Source organism: Bidens hawaiensis, unplaced genomic scaffold (assembly GCF_021521415.1).
Source record: "Bidens hawaiensis isolate Kalapana, Puna unplaced genomic scaffold, B.hawaiensis_p1.1 tig00032774_1, whole genome shotgun sequence".
Taxonomy (NCBI): Eukaryota; Viridiplantae; Streptophyta; class Magnoliopsida; order Asterales; family Asteraceae; genus Bidens; species Bidens hawaiensis.
Window position 1 is genome coordinate 8,461 of NW_027495594.1, and position 9,418 is coordinate 17,878.

At 39.4% G+C, this 9,418-nt stretch overlaps 1 protein-coding gene across 1 annotated transcript; it reads left to right on the forward strand.

Moving 5' to 3' along the window:
* The first annotated feature begins 3,797 nt into the window (after positions 1–3,797).
* Positions 3,798–7,061, forward strand: LOC143584034 (thiohydroximate-O-sulfate sulfur/sulfate-lyase (nitrile-forming) NSP5-like). The gene is made up of 2 exons (XM_077066185.1): positions 3,798–3,827; positions 5,993–7,061. The coding sequence occupies exons 1-2, from the start codon at positions 3,798–3,800 to the stop codon at positions 6,938–6,940; spliced, it is 978 nt and encodes a 325-aa protein (XP_076922300.1). The 3' UTR covers positions 6,941–7,061.
* The last annotated feature ends 2,357 nt before the right edge of the window (positions 7,062–9,418 follow it).

The window sequence follows — 9,418 nt, forward strand, 5'->3', positions numbered from 1 at the left end:
GCCTGCACGCGTGGCGACTTACGAGCTATAAGAATAATAAAGCCTGCGCGCGAGGCGACTTACGAGCTATAAGAATAATGAAGCTTGCGCGCGAGGCGACTTATGAGCTATAAGAGTAATGAAGCTTGCGCGAGTTGCGGCTTACGAGCTATAAGAGTAATGAAGCTTGCGCTAGTTGCGGCTTACGAGCTATAATAATAATGATAATGACTGGCCCACAAGGGCCTCTTCTACGCAGGATGACTATCCCAGCTTGTCTTCAAAATAATAATGGAGGCACAAACGGCCATAGTAATAATGTTATGGGTGCTTGCGCGACTCGTAGCCGAACATTGGCGCGTGGCCGTTTGGGATATTGTTAGGCTCCCGCCCTAAGAGTCGGATGTCTTCCATCGCGATAATGCAGTGGTGGTATACCACGATAGTCCCCTAGTTCATTGCTGCTAAATGAGGTTGTCCTTATCCTGATTTGGGATTAGACTATTCTCATTTGCTGTGTCGCTTGCGCATAGGCTTTGGCTTTGTGTTATGCGCAACGCGCAGATGTTGCATGCGCGTGCGCGTAGACTTTATGTCCCGCGCCACGCGCAGATGTTGCATGCGCGTGCGCGTAGACTTTATGTCATGCGCCATGCGCAGATGTTGCGTGCGCGTGCGCGTAGACTGTGTGTCATGCGCAGATGTTTCATGCGCTTGCGCATAGGCTTTGGTTTTGTCATGCGCCACGCGCATATGTCGCATGCGCATGCGCGTAGACTTTATGTCCCGCGCCACGCGCAGATGTTGCATGCGCGTGCGCGTAGACTTTGTGTCATGCGCCATGCGCAGATGTTGCGTGCACTGATGTGATGTGTGAGCATGTGATGCGTAAGCACATGTAATATGCGTGAGCATATGTGATGCGTGAGCATATGTGGTGCATGAGCATGTGATATGCGACTGCGCTCAAGCATCATGGTGGTGCGCATGTTGAACGGAGCGGAGCCGCGTTAGGTCTTGTATTCGGCGCAAAGCCGTATGGGTTTATGAGGATTCCCAACCTTTAAGTTTGGCGCTTGGCCTGATGGGTTTATGAGGATTCCCAACCTTTAAGTTTGGCGCGTGGCCTGATGGGTTTATGAGGATTCCCAACCTTTAAGTATGGCGCGTGGCCTGATGGGTTTATGAGGATTCCCAACCTTTAAGTATGGCGCGTAGCCATATGGGATATTATGAGGATTCCCAACCTTTAAGTATGGCGTGTAGCCATATGGGATATTATGAGGATTCCCAACCTTTAAGTATGGCGTGTAGCCATATGGGATATTATGAGGATTCCCAACCTTTAAGTATGGCGTGTAGCCTTATGGGATATTATGAGGATTCCCAACCTTTAAGTATGGCGCGTAGCCATATGGGATATTATGAGGATTCCCAACCTTTAAGTTTGGCGCGTAGCCATATGGGATATTATGAGGATTCCCAACCTTTAAGTATGGCGCGTAGCCATATGGGATATTATGAGGATTCCCAACCTTTAAGTTTGGCGCGTGGCCTGATGCGCGCATGCACTGCGATGGAGTGGTGACTCGCGAGCGCGCGTGCATGGCGGAGGTCTCTTGCGCAAAACCCACATGGTGGTTTCCGCGGTGGTTCCCACGGGCGCTCACGCATGTCGGCGGAATGGTGACCCGCTGGCGAGCATGCGTGGTGGGTGTCTTCTGCGCAAAACCCACATGGTGGAGGTCTTTTGCGCAAAACCCACATGGTGGTTCCCGCGGCGGCACATGCATGGCTGCGGAGTGAGAATCCGCGGGCGCGCGTACATGGCGGCGGAAGTCTGGTAATTTTTGGATCTGATATTTAAGAGTTAGATCTGCAATTTTAAACCTAAAATCCAGGTCAGTAATCTAGATCTAGATCTGTAAATCAGATCTAGATAGATCTGAAGCTTGGAGCGGATTTAAAACCATCACAGATCCGGAGACTTGATCATTCGAATCAGGCAGTTTCTTTTTGCACAGATCTGGAAGCCTCCTTTAGATCTATGGATCTTTTTGAGCTTTAATAGAACAAGCCTTGAAGTCTTTTTCTGTAAACTTCCAGATCTGGGTTTTTCCTGGGAGAGATCTGACAGCCGAGAGGAAGATCGAAGGGTAGTTCGTTGCCCTCCCACGGATGGCGCCAATGTCGAAGCATGAAATGAATCTGACCTGATCCATGACGATGTTTCCACGGATTTTCGAGATGAACGAACCACGTCTTGATCTTCTTCTCCGGTTGCTTGAGACCTGCAATAGTTTTTCGGGGGTGTGGAGGTGACTGCTAAGAAATCTCAAAGATCTCTTGTTTACAGACACAAAAAAGTGGTGGTGGCTCTTATTGAGCATGACCCATTAATAAGGAGGTGGAGACCTCCTTATATAGAGAGCCTCATGGCCACCATCATGGTACCCTAATGGGCCTAGCCCAGTTAGGGTTACCTCCACAAAACCCCCTCAGCCCAATAACATTGTATTAGTCCATATAATAAAATAAGCCAATATAATAAATTTAAGGTCGTAAAACCGGGTTTAGTACCATACCCCTACATGTACAGTTTGTATTACGCAGTTATGTAATATTTTAAAATTGTTAATCAAAAAGACGTTATACATTATACAAATGTTAAGTGATTTTCGTCGTCACACAATAAATGAAATAACCGCAGCTGCCCCAAAAAGTTCTATTCCCATTTAGGTTTTTACTCTTCTATTCGCATAAAAATATAACATTTAAAAACATGTTATATTAAAAAAATCCCGAATGACCCATGTAAGTATATAACAATAGTTAACTAAGAGACTTTTTTGATTATTATGGAAACTTTTTTGGGTCCGCCACTTCAGAGACACTGTAATTCTCTAGCAATCAAGTCAATCACATAAATAAAAACTATTAAAATCATATATGTAAATATGTGAAATAAGAAAAGGCATATATGGATATGAGTCATGAAGAGACCCATGGTGATCGGTAGAGGTGTAAATACTGGTTAACCAGTTTCTAAAATATATGTCACAAACTGAAACTGATTATTAGTAAAACAGTAAAACCGGTTACGATTCCTAACCGGTATTGAAGGGAAAAATCCCTAACTTATGTAGCTGGTTTAGTTCGGTTATTAATCGATTAACCACTAATAAGCTATTAAAATTAACCCTATTAATACTAGCCTTATTAACCTAACTTCAGTTAACCAGTTCTGTGTGAAAAACTAAAAGCCCCTAAGGCAACACATTATGGATGGGCTTTAAAGCCCCTCTACGTCATCACCATGTAGGAAATGGGGCTTCGGAGCGCTTCTCCATAACGCTCCACTCTGGTTTAAAGCCCCTTTACCGGCCCATTATTTATTTCATATATATACACACACATATATATGTATGCGTGCATGAAAAGTGAACCCCCCCCTCGAGTGCCCCTACAATAGCGCCCCTTTGCGGTGTTCAAAACCAAAACCGTCCCTTCAACCCCCTTAAACGCCCATAATGAATGGTCTAACTAGTTTTTTATTATCAGTTTGTAACCGGTTTTGGTTGAGTTAACCTGTTAGAATTTATAACTCTAGTGAGCAGCCACATGGTGGGGTTAAGGCCCTTTATCAACTTAATAACACACGTCCCGCTTACCTTAGATGTGACCCGCACTATATTAATTTAGTGTAGATGTAACCTACTAGCGATTAATTTAGATAGAAAATGGTTTTCTATATAACAACTGGCCACTAGCTCTTATATAATAATAAGCAGGAGAGTGTTCTCAGTAGTTGAACAACAATGGCTGTAACGCAAGGCAAATGGCTTAAGGTCAGCTTCTTCTTCATCATATAATTGTCACCTATTTGGTTAATTGCATCTTATTTGGTTAATTGTCACCTATAATTAAAGTTAAGGATTGTTAGAGAGAATTGAATAGACTTAACTTATTTAGGTCACATACCATAATGGTATTTCCCTTACATATATTATTATTATTATTATTATTATTATTATTATTATTATTATTAGCTTTTATATTGCTGTTAAACTGTGACCTTATTATTAATATTATTATAATTAGTAGTAGTTTTTATATAACTGTTAAACTTTGATTTCCTTTATTTTGCTTCATACACATGTACTTAGAGCCGAGGGTCTCTCTGGAAGCCACCTCTTTATTCCTTTGGATAGAGGTACGGTGTGTCTACATCCCACCCTCCCCAGACCCTACCTATAGCTTTGCTGTCGGTGGGATTTTACTGGGTATGATTGATTGATTGATTGATTGACATCTTAGTTGTTTGATCTAATAAACATTTGATAATATGTAACTTACGGACTTGCAGCTCATGAAATTGACCAGTTATTATTGTTCCAATTCCTTAATACTGGTCTGCTTCTGAGTTAAACAGAAGGCAGGGTTTTAAGTAAATTATAAATTATGTTAGGGTTTGGTTGTTCAGGGTCAAGCAAGGCCTTGTTCATGTTTGTCATCGGACAAGTGAACGAACCCAACTAAGTCTCTTGTTCTTTTCATTCATGGCTCACGAACACAAACAATCATTTATATAATTTGGCTAACTCAGTTCGATCCAACTACCAAGTTAGTGTTGGTGTTTTTTAACATTGATATTCATATGTTAGTCTTAAATATATATAAACGAAACCTTTAGTTTCTGGTTGCTCTCTACATTTACTCAAGCCACCAGATTGCTTTATTTGTAAGTAGAGGCTTCTCATTCATTTGACCTGAATTCATGGGTATGGGTCTCACCAAGCCCTAATAACCCTTAAAACGTGTTATAACATCTCATTATATTAAAAATTAATCCCAACAAATTTTTGATATGAAAATCCTATAAAATAGGGATACACTAAAAATTAATATTCAATTAAAAAAACGATATGCTTTATAATTAAAAACAATTTTATAGTAAAAAAATAAGCGGGCCAAGCTTTTAAACCGGGTTATAACATCTTATTTATTTACGAACTCTTTACTCATCGAACCTAAGTATATTATTAACTTCCTTACAATAAATAAAATTAAAATACAAAAAGTATATATATTAGAAGCAAATAACGTAAAATAACCCCGTATGGTTCAGTCGGTATAGAGACATAGTTATTTCTCTTTTTTCATAAAAGAAACCTCTCTAAATTCTCTCAAGCCACCAGATTGCTTTATTTGTAAATGAAGGCTTCTCATGCATTTGACCTGAATTCATGGGCATGGGTCTCACCAAACCCAGATAGCTCTTAAACGGTAACATCTCATTATATTAAAAATTAATCTCATCAAATATTTGATATGAAAATGCTATAATATAAATTACTTACAATAAATAAAAGTAAAATCCTAAAAAATATATAAATATTAGAAACTAATAATGTAAAACAACCCCGTAATACGGGGGATAATTTGCATATAAATTAATTTTTGTATTTTGTTTTATGGTTGATAATTTTGCCTAAATCTATATAATAAGATTAGAAAAGCCTAAAATATTTATTAAAAATCTTTAATGAACATACATAAAGAAACAAAAATTAACGAACATAAACAGATGGCAACAAATACATTATCAAGCGTTCATGAACACAAATGCCAATGTTTGTGTTTGTTCATTTAGTTAGTCGAACGAAATTCCTTGTTCATGTTAGTTCATTTATTAAACAAACATACATAAACGAACTTCCTGCCGAACAGTTTGTCAAACGATCAGTTCACTTACAGCCCTAGTTAGGTTACACTTTGTTCCCCAATAGAAGCAGGCTGCAACATTTGTTGACATGAAAGTGGTTATTTAGGGATCAGTTAATGGTGTTCTTGAATTCAAGCTAAAGCATTATCAAATTCGTCACAACCATAATTGTTGTCCGCTTTGTTCATCATTGGATGTTAATTATGTCAATCAATGATCACTGATTCATGATTTTAGATTTTACCAAATAAACCGTATTAACTAACTGCAAAATATTATTATTTGCAGTTGAACCAAAAAGGATCTGGTCCTGGTGCAAGAAGCTCACATGCAATCACTTTTGTTGGAGACAAAGCTTACGCCTTTGGTGGCGAGTTCAAGCCCCGAGTCCCTGTGGACAGCTCACTCTACGTCTTTGACCTAAACGAGCTAACGTGGTCCGTAGCTGAGGTAACCGGTGATATCCCGCCTCCACGAGTCGGTGTGACCATGGCTTCTATTGGTCACACCATATACGTGTTTGGCGGTCGAGACGCAACACACGCTGAGCTCAACGAGCTCTATTCTTTCGACACCTGTACAAACAAGTGGACCCTATTGTCTTCTGGGGACACCGGGCCAGCTCACCGTAGCTACCACTCGGTAACCACTGATGATCGGCACATGTATGTTTTTGGTGGGTGCGGTGTTGCGGGCCGACTTAATGATTTATGGGCTTTTAATGTTGTTGACAAAACATGGGCTAAGTTTCCTTTACCTGGAGATAATCTCAAAGGTAGAGGTGGGCCCGGGCTCACTGCGGTTGGAGAGAAAATCTGGGTGGTGTATGGTTTTGCGGGTATGGAGGTCGATGACGTGCATTATTTTGACACGGAAACCGAGAAATGGATCCAGGTCGAGACGACGGGTGAGAAACCGACACCTAGAAGTGTGTTTTCAAGTGTTGGTGTTGGGAAGTACATATTTGTGTGTGGTGGTGAAGTGGACCCTAGTGATTTGGGTCATTTGGGTGCGGGGAGGTTCACACACGAGGTGTATGTGCTGGACACGGAGACGTTTGAGTGGACCAGGGTGGAGGATGGTTCGGGCGGTGGGGACCACCCGGGTCCACGAGGGTGGTGTGCGTTTTCGGGTGGGAGGCTGGATGGGAAAGACGTGTTGTTGGTGTTTGGTGGTAATTCTCCGAGTAATGATCGGTTGGACGACATTTACTTTTTTACCCCTTGCTTGGATTAAGCTTGCTGGTAACAGTCATGTTTGATAATTAACAAGAGCAAGTGATTTGGGTTCATGTATTTTGTGTAAAAAAGAAATAAAATGTGATGTTTGGATTCCTAAACGGAAATAAAGATTTGAGACGAGGCTTGCACGGTTTGATTTACATTTTTTGAATTTCGTTTGGTTTGAAATTAACTATGGGTCAGTTAGGTCATAACCGATTAAGCGAAAGTTATGGTTATGACGTATGACACAATTCAATCAACTGAATCGATTATACATACAGCTAATTGAACAATATTATACGCACATACATTCAAACATATTATTCAAGCAGTATGATTAGAACCGTTTTAAGTTATTACTTAGAGCCCGATGTGTGATTAGTTAATCGAGTGGAAGCTGATGAAAAATTCTGATGCATGAGCATTGTAATTTTGAATAATTTTCTATTCTAGTTATCTTTTAGTTTAATATGTTTCATCAGTTTGTTTGGTGCTTATTGAAGTTTTTGGTAACCTAGAGAATTCTTGAGTCATTTGATTGCTTTCGTTACCGTATCAAATTTGTTGTTAGGCTTAATACTTCATTAAAAAGCAACTAATATGAAAATTATATTTATCCACATGTGTTAAGGTTAATGATATGTTGATTTGGAACCTGCAGATGGCTTGTTGTACATTATTAAAGTCACTAATAATTGATTATAGGGATACTACTCCATCATGAAGAACAACTTTAATCATTTATGCTTTGGACCATTCTTGCAGCATTGGATGAGATTTTCAACTAGTGTACCAAGGATCCTGATACACATGATGATTTCATGCTCACAAATAACATGTTCAATATGTAGGACTAGGATGTTAAACTTGCCTGACTGAAAATTTCGGTTTTGGTGTTGGTTAGGGCTCAAAACCGGAGTAAAACTGACCCGGGCGCACTCAAAGTGGTTTGAGTTAAATTATCTTTCCCCTTCTACATTAAAGGAGGGGGTGGGCCCTCTCTTTTTTTCTATCAGGATAGGGTTTGTTGAAGCATACCTGAAATAATCGTAGACATTTTAAAGCTGATGATTTTAAGATATTAAGATGAAGGTTTAATAGGGTTTCTTTTTAAACATAGACTACCTTCATTGATGCCGTTCAAAAAAAAAAATTACCTTCATCGATCCATTGGTTGTCTTCTTAGTAAATAGGCATGTTTCGGTTTTTGAGTTATTCGGTTTTGAGTTTATTTAGTCATAAACAAAACCAAGCCGAAAATAACCAAATTCGAATTCGGCTCGGATTTTAGCTTTGACCGAAACTTATGGTTCGGGTGGTGGGGACCACTGTGTCCACGAGGGTGGTGTGCGTTTCGGGTGGCTAAGTTGGATGGGAAAGATGGGTTGTTGGTGTTTGGTGGTAATTCTCCGAGTAATGATCGGTTGGATAACATTTACTTTTTTACCCCTTGCTTGGATTAAGCTTGCTTGAAACAATCATGTTATTAATAAGAGCAGGTGATTTGGGTTCATGTATTTTGTGTAAAAACGAAATAAAATGTAATGTTGGGACGCCTAAGTGAGTAAAGGTTTGCACGGTTTGATTTATTTTTTTTTATTTCCTTTTGTTTGTTTGATATATATTTCTAAGGTATATGAATGTCACATTTTCCCTTTGTTACGAGCTGGGATGCTAGATCATTAACCAAACTGAACAATCAACCGATGGTTCGATTAAGCCATAACTGATTAACCAAAAGTTATGGTTATGATGTATAGCATAACTTAATTAACCGAACCAGACCAATTATAGATAATAGAAAATCAAACCATATTGTACATATAGGCATTCAAACATATTATTCAAGCAGTATGATTAGAGTCGTTTTAACTATAACGTAGAACTTGATGTGTGATTAATTTAATCGACTCGAAATTGATGAAAAATTCTAAAGAAAGAGCATTTTATTTTTATTTTAATTATCTTTTTGTTTAATTGATTTGAGTTATCGGCTTGTTTGGCGTTCATCTCTTTTGTTGGCTGGAGCTTATCTTTTACTTATTTTACGTTGTTATCTCTAGGTTAGTTAAAAGCTCTTTTATATATATATATATATATATATATATAAAAGTACTTTTGATTTGTGAAGAAACACTAACCGGACCCCGGTCAGATTACTGGTAACCTGGGGGTTGGAGAGATGTTTCCCACGAGGGGTTAGACCCTTGGAAGATGGTTCTTCTGATAACCTGCAAAACAGACACCGTGAGCTCGTCACTGAGAAGGGGGGGGGTTCCTCCTTGTGACCACCCTCCGGCGTGAGAATCAGACTAGATTGCTCTTTAAATATAAAAGTATATTAAGAGATTGCTAGAGCAGATATCAGGTATATTATGATGATAATGTGATAAGATATGTTGAGATGATCATACCATTTGGGGTATTTATAGCCGAAGGTAGGTTTCCAAGGAGGTATGGCCGGCTGCAACAGTGTTCCTGTTCATCAACA

Coding starts and splice junctions, on each gene's coding strand:
- LOC143584034 (XM_077066185.1), top strand. CDS start 3,798: ATGGCTGTAACGCAAGGCAAATGGCTTAAG. Junction 3,828..5,992: donor CGCAAGGCAAATGGCTTAAG/GTCAGCTTCTTC, acceptor TATTATTTGCAG/TTGAACCAAAAAGGATCTGG.